Below are 20394 nucleotides of genomic sequence, written 5' to 3' on the forward strand. Positions count from 1 at the left end.
GTCTACCGCTCTATTCTCACATATGTGGGTCAGGGGGAGCTGGAGTCAATCAGCTGACACAGGGTGAAAGGTGAGGTAGACCCAGGACAGGACACCAGTCCATCACAGGGCCAACACGCAGAGACAAACATTCACTCTCACACCTAGGGGCAATTTAGAGTGTCCAATTAACCTCTGCATGTTTATGGACTGTGGGAGGAAACTGGAGAAAAGCCATGCACACACAAACGGGAACAGGTTAACTCCTTGGAAAAAGGCCCTTAGTCGGACTGGTCCTTAAACCAGGGTCTTTTTGCAGCATGGCAGCAGTGCTCGCCACTCGTCCAACATAAGGCCCTTGATGTAAGTATGTATTTGTTTATTTATAGGATCTCATTAGCAGTGGCCTTACAGCACTGCTACTATCCCTGGAGTCCACAATTCAGGAAAAAACACAACACATGAGAAAGAAAAATAATATTGTTACATATTGTATATATGTATTATATAACATTCATCCTGCTTGGTTAAACCTTTGTTAATGTAATGATAAACTTTGTGTATAATGTGTGTATGTAGAATGAAAACCAGGTGTGTTTTATCTGAAGAAAACATGATGTTTTACGGTGACTGACCTGTTTTTAACTGACGTTACAACAGAGCCACACGAAGTGTTCTTAATTCATTAACAAACATCATTCAGCGCTCTTGCGCAGACCTGCGCAGCAGTAGCGCTCCTCAGCACCCGCGCTGTCGCATTTCTGACGTCATCAGCGTTGGCGGTATTTTGAAAAGGAGTGGACAGTGGTTGTTGGTCGTTCAGTGGAGATAATCTGACACATTATGGTAAGAATACGCGTTATTTGACAAGAGTTCCGGTCAAGATACGTGAGTGAGATATTTTCATGTTCAATAGTTAGAAACATTGACATTGTTTATGTAAAACAATACGTTTTTACTTCTCCGATATGTACGCGGGTAACGCCAAATCTATCCCCCAATACAATATAGTGGTTGAAAGTTTTCCCTGTGAATTGGGACGACCAAGAAAATGTTACCTTCACGTTGTGCACAATGCTATTTTTCTTAATGTATAATCGTTCCTACTATCTCCTTTCCTAGAACTTTTAGTTAGTGTGGTAAAAGTAATACTCGTTTATATTTCTAACCATTTTATATTGATAGTACTAGTGTTTGTGTCGGATAATATTGTTATACTTATATTTCTAGCTGCCGCTTGGACTATCTAGCTAAAATGTTTATGATTTAATTAATATTTTTACCGCCTGTGCTTAATCAAGCATTTCTGTGTTATGGAGAGTTGTTTTTTTATTACATTGCATTTTATTTATTTGTAATTTTCCAAAATGTTTTATTTTTATTTTGTCCAGTATCAAACTGATATGTTACTGAATTGACTCATCCCTGTATTGCCTTTTGAAACATGTAAAATGTTGCTTCAACATTAGAACACTAAAGAAATGAAAAGAACAGCATCAGTATCTTACCAGTGATTTGCAGACATTCTGGTAAATTTTGGTGCAATTTAGAATAGATATCGAATTACGATTATTTTGACAGGAATTGCACATTTACTTTGTGCAGATCTGTGAGAAACAAAGATATTCTCTTCAGTCTGTAGAATAAGATGTGTATGGATCGAGACAATAATTAATCTAAAATTATATTTTGACACACATTCTGTGATTTGAAAATAGGCTGTATTGCCATTTCAATAAAATTTCGATAAATTGTTCAGCCCAAATTGTCGTATAAAATCTTCACTTGAAGCGTAATGCAGGCCCACCCCTCCACCCCAAAGACAATCAAAATCAGTCCTTTCCCTACATCGGAGCATGCAAAGCGAATTTGCTGGGTGAAGTAGTAGGCAGAAGCGATTCTGAGCCTTTGTGTTTGCATTTCAAGGCTGAGATGAAAGAGGCTGGACAGGCTGCAGCAGATCTGTCAGTGGCTGCTCAGTCAGAGCTGCTGGACCTGTGTGAGGAGCAATTTGCTCAGCTGGAGAAGGTAATCTCTCCATTCACTCTCATGATCCACACTGTGCACACACTGTTTCTTGGGTTTATACAGTCACTTGTTTTTAATGAAAAGGTAAAACTGTAAAACTGGTCTGTCTCTTGTGTTGCAGCTTCAGAATGAGATTATACTGTGTGAGCCAGATTTCTGTGAGAAGCCACAAGAACAGGTGAGATGACTTGACCTATTTCTTTACTGTATCCTCCTAAAGTCACAGATCACACATGAAAATCTGAAGCTATGTACAGTTCAGATGGCGGTGAACATTTATCGTAATGTCCACCGGCCAAGGAAATGTTTTGATTGTCTTTTTTTCGTTCTGCCATTATTAGTCCAAACTACAATTCAGTACACGCTCATAACTAGAGCTGCAACTAACGATTATTTTCATATTCGATTAATCTGTCGATTATTTTCTCGATTAATCGATAAATCTTTTGGTCCATAAAATATCATAAAACCTTAAAAAAAATTGATCGGTGTTCATCAAACCTGGACATGATGATATTCTCAAATGTCTTGTTTGACCACAAACCAAAATGATTGACTTTTAATGATTTCTTTGATATCCAGAGCAAAGAAATTAAGAAAATATTCATATTTAAGAAGCTTAAACAATCAGAAATCTTGTTTTAATCATGAAAAAAAGCTTCAAACCGATTAATTGATTATCACAATACTTGTTGTTTAATTTAGTTTCCAGTAGATTAATCGTTTCAGCTCTACTCAAAACTGAAGAAAAGCATCGAATCACCAAATTTGTCAAAGTGGCACATGTTTCTGCTTAAAAAAACGCCATAAACAAGTATTAGAGCTGTAACATTAATTGATAAATTCATAATTGGCTACTAAGGTGTTTGAGATCTAAAAGATATCTCTAGATGCATTTTGTTTTGTTTTTTTATGTAAATAATGTTCTGGATTTGTTGGTAGACTATAAATGTATTTGGTTTGTGGACAAAACAAGACATTTGAGGATATAGGAAACAGTGTACAGTGTACACTTCCACTGTTTTTCCCTAAGATTTCATGGAGCAAACACCTAATCAATTTATTGGGAACATAACTGACAGATGAATAAAAAAGGAAAAATAATCCTCAGTTGCCATCCCTAAAATGTTTATATTACAAACCCTCTTGTGATGTAATGTCACAGCCATGAAGCCTGACAACATGTTCATGCAAATACGAGTACTCATACGGCAGCATACACACAAGCACATAGAAACTCAGCAGTTGCATTTTGCTATTATGGGTTGATCTTCATTGTTGATCGTCATTAGGTTGTCAGCTAAATTAATAATCAATATTGTCTGTTTATACTATGTGTTTATTCATCTATAACAGTCAGTAAATCGACTGGTGGTAACAGAAGCTGAACTGAAGCAGTGGCTGGCGGTTGAGCCTAAATGTAAGTCCCCCCAATAACACTGTGATGTGAGCTGAAACCATCATGCAAAGTATCTGAATGCATAAATACCCCAAATCAGTCACTGTTTAATCATCTAACTGATTTCATGTGTCCATGTCAAATTGCAATTCTAGGCCTCTTAACTCCAATTAATGATGCAATTGTCATATCTGCTGTTAAATGTGCATTTTAACGAGTTCACTTGATTTGTGATATTCAGTGCTGGCAGCAAACTCTGAAGTTTTGTTTCAAGCTGGGAAAGAAGAGGTATGTATGTTAAAATGTAAACTGTGGCATTGAAGAATATGTGTCAATGAAGTGTTTAATTAAATGCATCGTTGGGGTTATGCAATCCATCCTTCTCACTTTGTTTTGTGCAGATGCTCAAGCTGTGCACTGAACTTGAGATGATTCTTTCCTGCTATGAAGCGAAGAGAGACAAACTGAGGGAAACTAAAGAACTGTACGTAATCCTTTTGTTACACTGCAGGCTTTCACTAACTGACTGTGCTGCCTCGGGGCACATGAGCGTATTATAGAAGTGACTGAAGATGCCTTTGACATGTTTTTATTTGTTTGTTTTTGCATGTTTGGACTGAGGATGTGATCTTTGTGGTTTTTCTATTTGTAGTGAACAGAAGTGGCTGGAGGAGAAGAAACAGGTGCTTAGAGCTGCCAGTGAACATGCGGAACGACTTAAAATGGAAAAGGAGACGTTATCAGAGCACAGGTGAGAGTGGTTGCACTAGATCAGATGGTTCATTCATGTCATGAGTTATACAGCATGTTTTATAGACTAAGCTGTGAACATAGTGAGCCTTTAGTCCATGTGGTGATAGTGGATCCAAAAGTGTCTCCTTCAAAGGACAACTTCCAAGTTGACACTATCAATACCTGGATACCCGAGAGAGGAAATTGGTTGGTTATATTCAACAAAGGGTGCTGCTACTGAATAGTTCATAATTCTGTACCCTCAGAGGCAACTAAACATGATAAAAACCAACCCAGAAATGTGAAAAGTGGACAGATAATGCCCCAAAAAATTGCATTCCACAGTGTATTACAGGACACTAAGGAAAAAATCCAGAAAATGAAGACCTACCAGGGGAGGTTGATGGAGTGTCTAGGGGACATCTTGGAGAAGCATGTTCCCCTACCTCAGAATGAATCCAGTACAAACAAGAAGAAAAAGGTGCAGTGACCTGTGTTGTGTTTGGTGATTGCCACCCACTTTTACAGCCTATTTACATGTAAAATTGTGCTGTTACTGCTTTCTTTTTGTTTTCAGAACATTGACCCTGAGATAAGTGAAAACTTGATTTCCCTTAATGAGATTCTGGAGGTAAGTTTTTATGCACTACACAATGAGCGTTGATGGGGGGGAAAAATGCTGTAAAGTAAGAATGCTTTCACGGATATAAATTCTGGATGATTCTGCTTCCAAACTGAGGTTGTGGAAGACAGTTTAATGTCACAGGTCATGACTACAGCAACAAGACACAAGACAGTTAAACTACATCAGCAAGATTTCACTCAGGCAACGATGTTAAAGACGACTAAGGTTTCAAGATGTACTGTTCAAGCTCTTTTGAAGAAGCACAATGCTATGGACTGTAGATACCTAGTGTGGCAGATGAAATACACATCAAGCTTACTTCCCTGCCAAATCAAATATGTCTACTGTCCCGAGTCATGGAAGAATTGCAGCCAAAAAGGCCAAAGCCAAGTGATTCCTGGGGTGCAGAAAAATGGCAGCTGAGACAGATGAGTCAACATTTTAAATATTTGGCTGTAGCAGAAGGCAGTTTTGTTCTGTGAAGGCTGGAGAGCAGAACTATAAAGAACAGTGACAGTGAAGCATGGTGGAGGTTCCTTGCAGGTTTGGGGCTGCATTGGAGAGTTGGAGATTTGGTCATAATTAATGGCAGAAATACAAGCAGATCCTTATCCATCATGCAGTATCACCAGGGAGGCATCTGATTGGCTCCAAATTTATTCTACACCAGGACGAGGACTCCAAACATACAATGTGATTAAGAACCGTATTCAGCATAAACAAGAGAGTCCCGAAAGTGATGGTAAGGCTCACACAGAGAGCCCTTATCTCAACGTCACTGAGCGTGTCTGGGATTAAATGAGGAGACAGAAGGATTTAAACCAGACTACATCTGTTGAAGATCTGGGGTTAGGTTTCCAAGATGTTTGGAACAACCTGTCAAGTTCTTTCAATATATTTGCAATATGTATTTGTGAAAGCATTCTTACTTTACAGCATCCACACACACAGCTGGCTTAGATGCCTTTCATCTTGCCTCCGTGAGTTGGGACATAATTTGAATACTTTCCTGCATGTGACGTGGGAATGTCCCCAGGCAACACAAAAACAAAACACTGCTATGCACTGCGTGAACTCATTTGGCAATGACTTGTATGTAGTGTGCATTCAGTTCGGTTCTGTCATTCTATAGTTGTGTTACTTAAACAGTCTAATATTTTAGCTCTGGTAATATGAAGAGGCACCAGCTTTCTCTGCGATGTTTTGTTTTGATGACGGATGCCTTTGAGGCAACAGTTTCACGCAAACACAAATTAAGCTTCACTTAAAAGGATTTCGTTTTTCTGGCAGGACAGTTTGTTTTGTTTTTTTTGTTTTTTTTTTAAAGCATCCGATTAGACCTGTTGGAGACTACATATTTTTATGGGGTTACATGTATTCATTTTCTCTTTTGTGTGGGGCAAGCCATGGCTAATCCAAGCTTACACTGGGTGAGAGGCAGGGTACAATTAATTTACTGTTCATTAGAAATAAACATTGTATACTGGAAGAATAATATTCTTACAGTAATACAGTATTCTAAATTTTGCACTGTAGCTGCCCCAGTCTACCCCTGTCTTGTTTTGCTCTGCAGGTACTCATGAACAAGGCCCTGAACACACCACATGACCCCTATGTGACCATGGATGACACATACTGGCCACCGTATGTGGAGATGCTCCTTCGCTATGGGGTTGCAGTGAGGCACCAAGAGAATAACTTTAAGCTCCGCCTGGAAACCTTCTTTTAGCTGGTGCATTAACCATCTCACACACACCACTTAGTTCCTAATTCAAGTCTGCTTGTACAGTGCGGTCGTTGTGTATATTTGTGTGAGCTGTTACAAAATGTGCTGGGAAAGCAACAAGGCTGGTGATATACTGTAGGAATGCAGCTCATGATAATGTTTATTACTGATCAATCAAAACAACACATCCCAAATCTCTTTTTTTATTTAAAATAAAATTTAAATGGTTGGCCTTAATTCAGTAATTAAACCGTATACCCATCAATCATTGCAGCCCCAATGCACTGTGTATGTATCTATGGTATAGAAATATAAACTAACCATGGATAAGAAAACTATATGGTTGAAGTGATGGGCCCACGTGGTAGAGTAGTGGCTAGCACTGTTGCCTTGCAGCAAAAAGAACCAGGATCGGGACCGAGGGTTTGTATGTTCTACCCTTATGTGCGTGGGTTTTCTCTAGGTACTCTGGTTTCCTCCCACACTCCAAAAACAGGCATGAGCTTAATTGGACACGCTACATTGCCCGTTAGATTGAATGATTGTTCGTGTTGGCCCTGTGATGGACTATCGACCTAGTACCTGTTCAGAGTGTATCCCCGTCTCTCGCCCTATCAGCTGGGTTTGGCTTCAGTGGCCCCACCACCCGCATGTAGAGGTTAAAGCAGTAGTAGACGATGAAGTGATAAAAGTATTTTTCCTGTAACCTGTAAATGTAGAGTTTAATTAATGTACAAAAAGAGTTGACAATTTTTTTTCTTGACTACATATTTTCTGTCTTTATTCGACCCATCATTCAATAATGTACTCTGTTAGTATTTATCTGCATCCTTGAAAATGTTCTGAAGTTCATGTTTTATTAAAGTTAATTTGGAGTTGATTTTCCACAAGGCTTTTTTGCATACACCCCCCCTTGAAACCATTATGTCTGAACACTGCAGATGCTTGTGTGTGTAAATCCCAGTAGATCAGCAGTTTGTGGAATCCTCAGCTCAATCTGTCTGACACCACCAACCATGCCATGTTCAAAGTCACCTTTCTTCCTCACTGTGATGCTCGTTTTGGTCTTCAGCAGGAGATTAATGCATTTCAGACATTGTCAATAGGAAGTATGGATTGACTGAGTGCAGATGATTAATTTTTGATGACAGTGTAGAACTTAATTCACGCACACACATTTTAACTGTGCGTCAGTCCACGTCACGACTCTCGTCCAATCCAGAGCCGCCGCCGCGTCAACTCTAGAATTCCTGTGGGCGGAGAAAGATTCCGGTTCCGGGTGTTTTCATAGCCCACTCGGAGTCGCCCAGTCCTTTGATTATGGTCTTTTAACATTCATATACTCCCATTTAAGACGGATTATAGTAAAGTCTTCGTAGTTAAGAAAGTGCGACCACAGCCGCCGCAAACATGACGACCCGCTCCGAGAGAGAGAAGGCCCAGAAACTGAACGAGCAGCACCAGGCCATCCTGTCCAAACTGCTGAGAGAGGACGACAACAAGTACTGCGCCGACTGCGAGGCGAAAGGTGAGACGCTCCCTTTGTCGTTGTTTTTTTGTTCTTTTCAAAGTTTACTGTTTCACCCCAGCTATCCACCGCTAACGCTTAGCAACATGATAACATATGCGTTGATTAGCCTAGCTAGGCTAACCCGCTAGTTTGTTAGTGGCTCAGGCTAGTCAGCTGACATGTCTTCCCCTTAAGCTAAATGAAGTGGCTAACTGTCGAGCTAACTTCTCTAAAGCCACAAAAGCGCCATCCTCTCCCTCAGCTCAGTCTTCTTGTGACGCTGCTGTTACACAAAACTGTGGCAATTTGCTTGTCCTCTAGAGCAGAACTCCTCAATTTATTGTCAATCTTAGATGGGTAGTTTTTTTGTTTGTTTTCTCAAACTCGTGCAACATTTGCAATGACAACACATTTACATCTCTCACATGTTTGAAAAGGAGTAAATTGTTCTCAGTACAACACAAGGATACGTCTGGCTTGGTTGAATATTGCTGCAAAGAAAGAGAATTGTGTCTTTGAAGTAGCACACGTTTTGTTGACAGGTTCATAGTTGAAAAATGACTGCGTTGGACTCATTTTGGCATCGACAGATACTTGGAGTTTGTGATATCAGTGTCATATCGAACATGATAAAGTGGTATTGTGGTGTTGTACCATCCCTAGCTTTAACAGTTAATTAAACAACCTGTTGGAGGCGTTTGACAGTTTGGCAGCATTTTCTGTGGGTTTACTTTTTTGTACAAACACTGTTGAAACTGACATGAATAAACTGCAAATGCAAGTGGATGCAGTCTACAATACTACACATAAAGCATTAGTATTATTATGGTTATACATATAAATATACAATAATTATAGTGTTACCAATTGGGTTTGTGCCAAAAAACAACAACAACAACAATATCACAGAATATTGATACAGCAGCAAATGCTGTGATGGTAGTCTTGAGACTTAAACATCTCCTAAAATAAGTATCGTAATATATATCATATCTTAGCCTCTGTGTTATGAAGGACTAAAAGTGCCAAAATTAAATAAATGAATACACCATTAAATAATTACATAAATGTATTATTAAATGTGTCATTAATTCATTAAAAACCATGCTTTTATTGTCCCATGCAAACTGTTGTCTTATGATTTGATGCCTTGGGTATTCAGTAATGGTCCTCTGTATACACAAGTTGTGTGAGTTACTATTGCCTTACTATAATAGAGCTAGAGATCATTGTGCATGAAAATCCCTGCAGTTTCTAAAAATACTCAAACGTCACTTATATCACTTGTCTGTCCCATTCTGATACTCGGTTGTAACTTCAGCTTCAAAGTCATCTTGACCATGTCTACATGCCCAAATGCTTTGCGTTGCTACTACGTGATGGGCTACTGCTAATATTTTAATTAATTAGCAGTAGAACAGGTGTAAATAAGAAAGTTATTACTTATTTAGTAACAGTTATTTACTCAGGATGTCCGAAAACAAGCCTCTTATTGGATTGTTGGAGTTTTTTGTCAAACATCTGTCTGTTTTAAAATCCACAATCTGCCCCCTTGTTCCCCCTTTTTTATTAGGTCCAAGATGGGCATCCTGGAATCTGGGAGTATTTATTTGCATTCGATGTGCTGGCATCCACAGGAACCTTGGAGTACATATATCCAGAGTGAAGTCTGTCAACCTGGACCAATGGACCACAGACCAAATCCAGGTACTGTGTGGTTGATTTAATATTTTGGTCATGATTTATCAGAGCCTTAGTTTACGATTAGTCTGGTGACAAATCTTTGTTTTATAGGACATACAAAAGTGTAGTCAGCCTCCTTTTGCTTTGCATATCTGTCACATTGTAATTATGCTTCAGTGCCTCTGAACTCTGTCAGTAGTTGTACTAGGAAGTAGTAGTGTGAGCGGTACTTCCAGTTGTGCAGCAGAAGCTGACTCAGTTTACATTTCACTCCCAATCACACCCTCGCCTTCTCCTTTTCCATACTGTAACATGATAGCCTTTCAGACAGCTGCATCATATAGTTTGCACATTACCATAATAACCATTTTCCACATTACAAATAACCATTAACATCCACATCATAATTACAACTGTGAAACCTGAAAGCTACTATTATATCCCAGCTACTATATAAACCATTTAAACACAGAATCCATGAAAAGTTGCATTAGGGCTGAATAATTCATCATTTTCAATTCAAAATTAATATAATCAAATTTCAAAGGCTGCAATTTAGGATGCATGTTATGCAGCATATTTAGCCCAAGGTTTACACTCCACTGTTAATTATCTCAGTAATGATAATTCACATCTTAAACATCCCGTCCATGCATTAGAATATTGAGTAGTTCATATTTTGATGTGGTGAGCTCTCATACTTTTTTAAACATATTGCACAGTGAATATTGTTTTTCATCTGGTTTACATCCTCATCTTTTGCATTAAAGCCCCCCAGTTTGCTACAAGGCTCAAGCCAAGATCACAAAAACCTTGATAACATCATTAGGGTTATTTTCCCATATATCAAAGAGCTCCACTGGAACCACATAAAACACTGCAACACTGTTTTCACTGTCATAGTTGCATTGCTGATGATGAACAAGCCAATCGTGTCTTAATTCAGTGGGGTGACCTTTAAATATTTCAGAGTGCCTTGAGGGAAAATCGTCTCTGGTCCTATTAACTCTTCTGTCTTTACTGTTTTCAGAGTATACAGGACATGGGTAACACCAAGGCCAGGCAGCTCTACGAGGCCAACCTTCCAGATAGCTTCAGAAGACCTCAAACAGACCAGTATCCTTCACTTTGCGCAGACCCACTTAGACTGAATGGACGTACATTTGAAAGTCATGCATTTTAGCTTTGTGTGCCACCTCTTTTTTTCCCTTTAACTCTGACCCAGAGCTGTGGAATTCTTTATCAGGGATAAATATGAGAAGAAGAAATACTACAGCAAGAATGTGACCAATGGGAGCAGTGTAAGCACAGTCTAACATGTTTAACTTAAAGCTTAATCCTAACATTTGAACTTAAAGCTGGATCAGCTGTCCATCATTGCTTTTCGTACTTGCATACACCCGTGGTTCATGTTGAGTTCCTTTTGTGTTTTCAGCCAAAAGATAGCAAGAAAGAGAGAGAGACAGACAGAGGGAGCAAGGTGTCATCCTACACCAAGGTATCACAATTACACTCATTAGTAGAGCTGTTTAAACACGCTTGTCTGCAGTTTGTTGTACTCCATTAAATTAAAATTGCTTATTAAAACTCTTAATTTATTCATAGAGTGAAGAACCTCGGCCAGTTCCTAAAATCAGTCCCTCAAAGACTTCAGAACCCTCTGTGAACCTACTAGGCCTTGGTGAGTAGTCTGAAATGGACCTTATAAATATGTGTGTTTGTGGAATCGGGCTAAAATGGCCCTCGCTTAAAATTGTTTTGTTTACGATGATGCTTAATGAATCACTTCATAAAATCGTTGGGTTGGTGCTAACATTTTATGGACTTTATGTGCCACATACTGTAAATGTCAATGTCAACTAATGAGTCTCTATTACCTCAGAAACAACAGTGTAGTGTATCGTGCTGTGTATTTGGTGGATGCAGAAAGTCTCCACCCATATCGTGTTGTACCTGAGATTGTGTAAAACTGTGCCTTCACACGCAGCAGAGCAGGACTGCATTGAGCACTGACACTGGCTCAGGATTCAGGGCCAAACTGTAACCATTACCATCTGCAGCTTGTGTTGTCACTGTGAACACGTTAGCCTGATGAGTATTAACACTAAATATCTAGCCACGTTTACTGATTTTGAATCTGGTGTTTGCTGAGCTATAATGAAGTCTGTTGATCTTAATGCAAACTATGCAACCCATCCTGCTGCTTTGCACTATACACTTTGTAGCAGGAAACTACTGTCAGCTTGAGGAAGTGCTGCAGCTGCTGACTCAACATTAGAGACCTAGTAGTAACTTCTTGTTTCTTGTTGTTGATGCAAATCTAGATGTAAATGCTGTTGGTGCCTTATTTTGGAGGATCAGTGTTGGAATATGCAACATTATGCCTCTCAAGATCAGGAAAAAAGACCTATGAGTGACTTCATACTCATTCACTGTGTTTTACCACAGGAAATGCCCTTTTCTGAAAGTTCAGGATGTCCCCAACGTGACGTGTATGTCATTGTCGCAGGTTTTCAAGTTCCACTTGAATACAGCAATAGACATAGCGAGTAACAAGGCACTCAGTCTTGGCAGAATGTTGTTTTAGGAGTCTAGCTGAAGGCGACTCTGTGGATTTACTTTCTAAGAAAACTTGTTCTGGCTATTAAAGGTGTCAGACAAGGAGAGGGACCAGGGTTAATATTGTTCTGTCATTTCTGCAATAGAGAGCTCTACAAGTTGTGAAATGAATCCAGAATTACTCGGAGCTGGTCTTCTTTATCCTGCACTTTTAAGTAATTTGATGCATACATTAAGATATGTGTCTATGGTGACCAGATAGAATAGGCACAGTAGATTACTGGTATTAGCCGTCACTTTCACTTTTGTCTTGGACTGACCTGTGTGTTTAAGTGTGGCAGTCCAATTGAAATGTAGTGAGTCTTGGTGTTGTAAACACTAGTTAGAGGGGAGATACTGGTTTGTAGAGCTGCAACTAACGAATGCTTTCATAATCGATTAATCTGTCGATTATTTTCTCGATTAATCGTTTTGTGTTCAGAATATCAGAAAACCTTAAATGTTGATCGGTGTTCGTCAAACCTGGAAATGATGATGTTCTCAAATGTCTTGTTTTGTCCACAAACCAAAATCATTGACTTTTAATGATTTATTTGTTATCCAGAGCAAAGAAATGAAGAAAATACATTTAAGAAGCTTAAATTGGAAAATATTGTTTTAATCATGAAAAAAGCTTCAAACCAATTATTCGATTATCAAAATAGTTGTTGATTAATTTAATAATTGATTCTACGATTAATCGCTTCAGCTCTACTGGTTTGTATAGTGTAGGTTTACACCAAGTCTGTCAGTGTCCATGTGGTAGTTATGTGGTCATTTCTGTCCTAATATATTATCAAACGTTTGGCCTATGTTTGTAGCTTTTCATAATGATATATATGGGTAAAAGTACAGATTATTGTTTATCCATTGTTTTATTTGATATGACGATATTGTTTGAATGAATTCCGTCTCTCAGGCAATAGTAACTTAATTTCAGCAGTTTCATTTAAGATAAGAGTGATAAGAGGATAAAATGTACGTTACTGAATGGCATAGAGTGGTATTGCGTTATTTGGGTGGAATGTTAACTGTTGTTTTTGTTCTGTGGCCGATGAGCTACTTAGGGTAAGCTGATTCATTTTGTACTGTACTAAATATTATTCTCACTGTGCAGGCTGTTGTGCTTCTGTGGGAGGGCAAAGTAGTTCAATAAATAAATAAACACACCCATATTAACACACAAGTTGTTTTGGTTTCAAACCACTTTTCACAGTAGTTTGTGTATTAAGATTTTATTATATTTATGATTTTTCACAAGTTCTTGGTGGATGCAGGTAGAAAATCATGAGTTATGCTGAGTTTTCACAGTGTTGTTTTCCCTAGTGTATGGTTTTTATTTTTATTTTTTCACCTTTCTCTCACAGACACACCAGCAGCATCATCAGCTAACAATGGTAGCACGAGCACAAGCCAGAACAACAATGACCTGGATATATTCGGCCCCATGGTATCCAACCCCCTCCCTGTGTCCACGTCTGCAGCTCAGTTTCCTCAGGTAAAACTGTGTAGCAACTCCCAAGTCCTAATTTAGTGCTAACGTCTAAATATTACTCAGCAGGGTTGAATTGTAATGATAGTCTATTTGCAGAACTGAAATTAAGTGTGTAATAAAAACAAGTTGTTGAACACTTACCAGCAGCCACAAGACAGCAACACTGATACTCAGATGAACTCAAATGAAAAGAAGCACTGACCAATGATTTTGTACATGAGTTTCATTCATTTGTAATTTCCAACAAAGGTGATTGAATGTCTAAGTTGGTCTTTCAATATAATATTGACAGTGGTATAAGAGAAAAGCAGAATATCCTACTGTACAGGGATGGAACAAGGGCACATTGTGCTTTTATATTTACAGAAAAATTAATAAATCACAATTTCCTGGCGTATGATTGGACAATTTTATAGACTAATTTGTTTAGTGTGCTTCAGAAACACAGTTTTTGAAATGCCATCGCAAGTTTAAATCACCTATATGTGTATATATAGGTGTATGTGTGTCTATATATGTATATGTATGTATGTATGTATGTGTATATATGTATGTATGTATGTATGTGTGTGTGTATATATATATATATACATACATACATGCATTTACATATAGCGAAGTGGGCAGGGAGCAAAATCAATTTGATGTTACTTTGCCTTGGCACAGCGAGTACTGTTAGAATTCATTTTTATTAGGTGGAGATTTAATTACTATTAGCCTTTTTATACAAGATAGACTAACAACAGCCAGTTTATTAATTAACTGTTTTAAATGGAACTGATTGCTGAAGATTGTTTTCTATGCAGTCCTTTAGGTAGAACACTTTTATTTCATTAAAGGTTTTAACAGGTGATTGTTTTCCCCTTCTGTCTTTCTTTTTTTTTTTTTAAATGAATGAAAACATGTCTAAACATCACAGGATTTCTTTCCCTTCCCCCAGGTGAGCTCTAGTAACGCGGCCAGCACCCCGACACAAGCTCCAGCAGCAGGAGTAGGAGCCAGCTCAGGGTCGGCGCAGGGAGAACTTGACCTGTTCTGTGACAGCAGTAGCACCACTAAAACAGACGACATGACCAAGAAGCCCCTGTCCAAGGACTCCATCCTGTCCCTCTATGGAACTAACAACATGTCCCACCCACAGCCACCTGGTAAGGAAGTGTCATGCTTCACTAGTCTCAAAAACAGAAGCAGAAGCTTTATCATGTTGATGTTCTGTAACTTCCCTTTAAAACAACTACTACATTTTTACACGAAGAGGGTGAACTCAGGCCAAAAACAACACCCCTAATGTTTTTCTTTAACTAAAGATTATTTTTAATGAATACATTTGTAGATTATTTTCTCAATGAATACATTAATTGTTTGGTCCATAAAATGTCAGAAAACATTCCCAAACCTCGAAATAATCATGTTCTCAATTGTCTTGTTTTATGGAGCAAAGAAACCAGAAAAATAATTCACACTTAAGAAGCTCAAAAATCTAAGAGCTTGGTTTGATTATTATGAACAGACTCGAGGCCAAACACCTTTACTGTTTATCAGCAGTTGTTCAGTGACACTGTCTGTTTTTCCCGAGCTACAGATCGAATCCGTGTCTGTACCTGGACATTTTTTTTTTCATGCCGATATTCCTGTCTCTCAAGGTAACATTTAACTCACCAAGGAAGCTGTGAATGTCCTTTAGCAAGGTCCAAAGGGAGCAAGTAATAACATGTGCCCATTTTACATCAACAATTCCATAAATGTCTCCTAATATCTTTGCCGAAAATACAAACACGTGTCTCAAATATCTAGTCTCGTATAGCAAAATATTTTCCAACCTCACTCTTTCACACATAGCATAACACGCGTATCCGTCTTCTTCCCCCTCCAGCTGGCATGTTCATGGGCCCCTCCCAGATGCAGTTTCCTGTCCAGGCCCCTGCTGGTTATCAGGCCTTCCCCGGCATGGGCACGGCCATGCCACCCACCACAGTCATGGGTGCCATGATGGCTCAGAGCGGGACAGCCATGATGGGGCCCAGTCCAGGAATGATGGTCGGCATGACGATGCCTAATGGCTTCATGGGAAATGCACCTGGTACAGGTGTGATGGGCATGGCCCCAAGAATGATGGGACCACAGGGCGGTGCGATGCCTGCAGGCATGTTACCTGCTCAGGGCATGTACGCCATCCAGCCCGGGCAGCAGACTCAGTGGAACATGGGTCAGGTATGCAGACAGTTTTATGAGTTTACCACAAAATAAATAAAATAGTAATGCGGGTCCAATATACCACATGATTAATAAAATACAATTCATATATTGGCATCTGCCCAGAGTTTTCTGAGCGTGGATGAATATGGAAATCAGCACTTCCTCAGGCTGGGTAAAGCCTTTATGATGCTATTTTTTTACTCGGGTTTATTTTGCTTTTTCATTAGTGATGGTACCTGTTACCTGGTGCTTTTTTTTTAAGTACCTGCTCTGGCAAAGTTCCAAGTGGGTTGAGCCAATACTAAAGTCTGATGTCGACCGACTGCTGGCCACTGATTGGTCAGAGAGTGTCGTCACTGGAAGAGTCATGAGCGTGGAAACAAACCAAACAATGCCAAAAAAGACTTACTGAAAAATCCTGAAAACGTGTTAAAAACCAACATTTAGCAAAGGAAATCTTTAAAATCTCAATATTTAACCGAGGTTTTATGTAGCGACAGCGTTGCTGAAAGCCACCGATCGTGAGCCATATTTTAGTTCAGTGACTGTGTCAGATGGAGTCTGTGCTCCGGTCATGCATGAAGTAATGAACCAATATATTTAATTAACTGATTGTAATGATTCAGTTCACTACACCGAAATGGAACTGCTTGGTTTTGTGTGTTGCGTAGATACAAAGTCATTAAAACGTGCCTCACATGACTCACAAAACTGCTCTTCCACCTTGAAACCTGAAGCAGCGGCCTTGATGCCTCATCGTGTGCCACCTTGAGCTTCTTTATACTGCTTTTCCTCATACGTCCCATAATAATAACTATTAATATCTACAGCATTTAGCTTTTCGAGACTTTCATGTGGATGTCTGTGGTACACAGACTGCATGAAGGAAGTATTTATGGATCACATAACCGTGGTTATGGTGGTATCTATGGTGAAACTGTCCAAACTATTTTCCTGCATACATTCTCTCTATATGGTGGAGATAGTGGTTCTTCAACTCTTTCCTCACACCAAAGATGCACTGTGTGTGTACGTTAGGGTTGTGCATCTCTGGTCTGCGGCTGATATGGTACAAATATTGATAAACTGATAAAGCCAATGCTCAGATAAATTAAAGGATCATAAGTAGCATCTACAGATGTGATACAATTTACTCCCCAGTACAATTTAACACAACATGATGCAATTAGACAGCAGGCTGACCAATTAACCACTTTAACATCTTTAATTAACTCACAAATAAATACACAGAACAGGTGTCATGGACGGACACGCAAATACTCCGCTTGTCTCTGCTTATTGGTTAATCTGCCCCATTCCTAGTGTACATAGGTGTGCAGAAAGCCCTAAAGAATGAACAGTTGTCATTGACAACGCACATTAAAAATGTACATCACATGGTATTAGCTTGAGAATGAAGTTTACAGCACTGTCAATAAACATCTCTGTCATCGTTCAACGTCTCAGTGATGAAATGGCCGAGGTATTTTTATTTCCTTGCACGTTGTGAGAGGAGAGTCACGCAAATAAAAAGCAGGGCTCAGTAATTTCTTGTCCTGTCTGCCTTTGACTCTCTGTTGTATCTGATGTCATAATCTTTACCTGTACTGTGAGTGCACCTTTTAATAAATGCTGCATGGACTGGAAATAACCAGGTCATCAGCATTTAAAAGACAGATATTGATCATAAAACACACTCTGAATCTAGTCTGTGGCACTAATAATGGTTGTGATTAGTCTCACATGTGACCACACTCGGCTGCAATGATTCTTTTTATAATGGTGCATTGTTAGAGGTCATGTTGTACACTGTGTTGGTTTGGTGTTAAACAACCACTAGATGGCAGCACAAACCTGAATTTTTTTTTTTTTTAAGAAGTGGAACAGTGATGCAGATCATTTTAGTATCTCCAAGTAGGTTTTGAACATTACCAGGAACATCCATGAAAACAGAAACCATTACATACACAAAGACAACTTTGTGTCTCTGCGTGAATAACATAATATATAACATAATTTCCTAGTTAGTTTAGGAAAAGGTATTTTTGTATTCCATGTAAAACTCTTAATGTAAGTTACTGCATAGGACATATCAACAGTTTCTTTTTTACTTTATTTAGTTTTGGTAAACCGAGCAAATGCACATGCAAATCACATGTGCTCATTACAAAAGAAAGAACAGGAAATTAAAGCCAAACCAAAAACAAAGAAAGGAAAGAAACTTAAAACGTGTTTGTGGTAACGCACACAAAAAGAGTGTACTGTATCTACACAGACCAATGAAACACAGACCAAATTAACTGGTTGTTAATATATATATATATATACTGTGTATATATATATAATGGTAATTCATTTTTGTCAATTTAGCTCAAGACAGGTTGTCAGAATGTCTGCACTTGAGATTTGTTAGTGGAGCAAACCAAACTCTGACTACTAGAAGGCAAATAGAAGAAAATATTTTGCACCTCCATGGTGACAATGGCCAAAACATTCACTTGAAGGTCATCGTGACCTCCTGTGCGTCCTGTTATTGAAAATGACTTAGTTTGATGATGCAGGGAAGCAGTGTGGCATCGTGGGAATTGTTACCCTATTGTGTTTCATAGTAAGTCATAGCAGAGATGGATACATTTTACTTTATCCTTCTACTGAGAGCACCATGGTTTTCAAGCTGTGGAATGTGGCAATGATGGCGTTACCTGGAGATCTGAATATTTTCTCTGCTGAAACTTGGAATGGCAACAAGTGTGGATGTACAGTGTGATTAATGCAGGTTATTATGTCTCAATAAGTCTTGCCATTATTCAAGTCAAGCTGGGTGTCATAAATCAATAATCGCAGGTTTCTTTGATGTTCATCCAGCAGTGTTGCTCACACTTGCTCTCTCTGCCTCTCACCCTCTCACCCTCAGATGAACCAACAGATGTCAGGTTTGACTCTGAATGGTGCTGGTGGTCAGATGACCTTCGGTCAGCCGACTGCAGCGATGGGTGGCTGGGCAGCGGCTGGATCTGGCCAGACTCTGAGCACACAGCTATGGAAGTGAGCCGTCAAGCGGGTCGATGGCTGGGCAGAGTAAGAGTTGGAGTCACAGAAAGTGCAAATGTATATCTTGTGCTTCTCTGTCCTTCGCTATGAACTGATGTCCATCTCCGTCACAGACCAGCCTTCAGAACATGAAAAATTGTATCTTGTTTTTTTTTTCTCTCTCTCCCCTTCTCCCTTTCTCTGTCTCTCTTTCTCTCTATTGTGTGAGTGGATTGGGAGTCGTGCAGGATTACAGCCTGGCAGTTTCTGCCTGTCATATGGTTTTTGAACATAACTTTACTTTTCCTTTTTTTGGAAACTACAAAGAGAAAATAGTCCCAACAAAAATGATATCGACATATCAGGAAAGCTGCAGGACCAGTTACACAAGCTTTTATTGTATCACTGTATCATGATAAGATTATAGAACATTTAAATGAATCGTATTTAAAGGGAGAAGATACTGTGTGACTATGGAGTCAGTCAGTACTACTCCCCGAATGTACAGCGCTGTATAACCTTCTTTTAAAGTACTTGTGGTTCCCCTATAAAAATTAAAGTGATAATAAATAATGTGCTTTGATGTGTCTTCAATCAGGGTCTTTGTTTTGATGTCAGGTGTAAACAGACTGAGGTTTTGTTTAGGATCAGGTGCACTGGTGCGTTCAGTGCGTTGGTGGAGAACATGGTTTCTTGTGCCTGTTTATTTTCACACTCTCCTGATCCACTGAGGTGCTAAATCCTACTGCTGCAGCCAGACTACATTTAAGCCCATGGCAAGTGGGAGATGGGACCTGGCTTGTAACTGGAAGGTTGTCAGTTCAAATCCTACCAGGTCATAAAAGAAGTACCCCTGAGCATGTATCTGACACCCCATAGCTCTAAAAAAATAATTTAGGACAGCCCAGAGCAAAGGAATTGGTTGCTTGTAACTGCTGGTGGGTTCAAATCACGGTGTGGGTCAATGGCTTGGGTGCCCATGAGCAAGGCACCAGGTTTCTCCATGGGCCCTGTTTGTGTCTGTTCAACTACTGGTGTGTAAAAATGGATGAAATCTTCTTTCGGCTTCTTCCTTTATTCGCCTGCCTTATTTCCTCCTTCACAACAACATCCACGGACCTTCCTGTGGTCGTCCTCTTTTCCTCCTGCCTGGCAGTGCCTGGTGTGTGTGTGTGTGTGTGTGAGTTCAACACACCTACATCGTACTGTAAGCAATCGTTTCTCCAAACCTTTAGATGGCACTGTTCTCCCACTGCAAAATGCTTCATAATCCCACCCAAACCTAACCAAGCCGAATTGATTTGAACACTGCACTTGAAACATCTTCATGCACCCAAGCTGTGACATCATGGTCCATGAAGAATGTCTGTTCTTTGTACGCAGGCGATTGTAG

At 39.3% G+C, this 20394-nt stretch overlaps 2 protein-coding genes across 2 annotated transcripts; both read left to right on the plus strand.

Annotated features, from left to right (window-relative positions):
* Nucleotides 1-761: 761 nt before the first annotated feature.
* On the plus strand, nucleotides 762-7369 carry cenpk (centromere protein K). Its single transcript, XM_044029185.1, has 10 exons — nucleotides 762-825; nucleotides 1906-2007; nucleotides 2129-2185; nucleotides 3364-3427; nucleotides 3648-3694; nucleotides 3808-3890; nucleotides 4059-4157; nucleotides 4484-4619; nucleotides 4716-4769; nucleotides 6337-7369. Exons 1-10 carry the CDS (start codon nucleotides 823-825, stop codon nucleotides 6490-6492), a joined length of 801 nt encoding a protein of 266 aa, XP_043885120.1. The 5' UTR covers nucleotides 762-822; the 3' UTR covers nucleotides 6493-7369.
* A 359-nt stretch (nucleotides 7370-7728) lies between these two features.
* On the plus strand, nucleotides 7729-19574 carry LOC122771549 (stromal membrane-associated protein 1-like). Its single transcript, XM_044029177.1, has 10 exons — nucleotides 7729-8017; nucleotides 9573-9706; nucleotides 10713-10798; nucleotides 10908-10983; nucleotides 11118-11180; nucleotides 11288-11363; nucleotides 13648-13778; nucleotides 14716-14923; nucleotides 15649-15986; nucleotides 18886-19574. Exons 1-10 carry the CDS (start codon nucleotides 7900-7902, stop codon nucleotides 19018-19020), a joined length of 1365 nt encoding a protein of 454 aa, XP_043885112.1. The 5' UTR covers nucleotides 7729-7899; the 3' UTR covers nucleotides 19021-19574.
* Nucleotides 19575-20394: the final 820 nt, after the last annotated feature.

This window comes from Solea senegalensis, linkage group LG6 (genome assembly GCF_019176455.1).
Source record: "Solea senegalensis isolate Sse05_10M linkage group LG6, IFAPA_SoseM_1, whole genome shotgun sequence".
In the NCBI taxonomy this organism is placed as follows: Eukaryota; Metazoa; Chordata; class Actinopteri; order Pleuronectiformes; family Soleidae; genus Solea; species Solea senegalensis.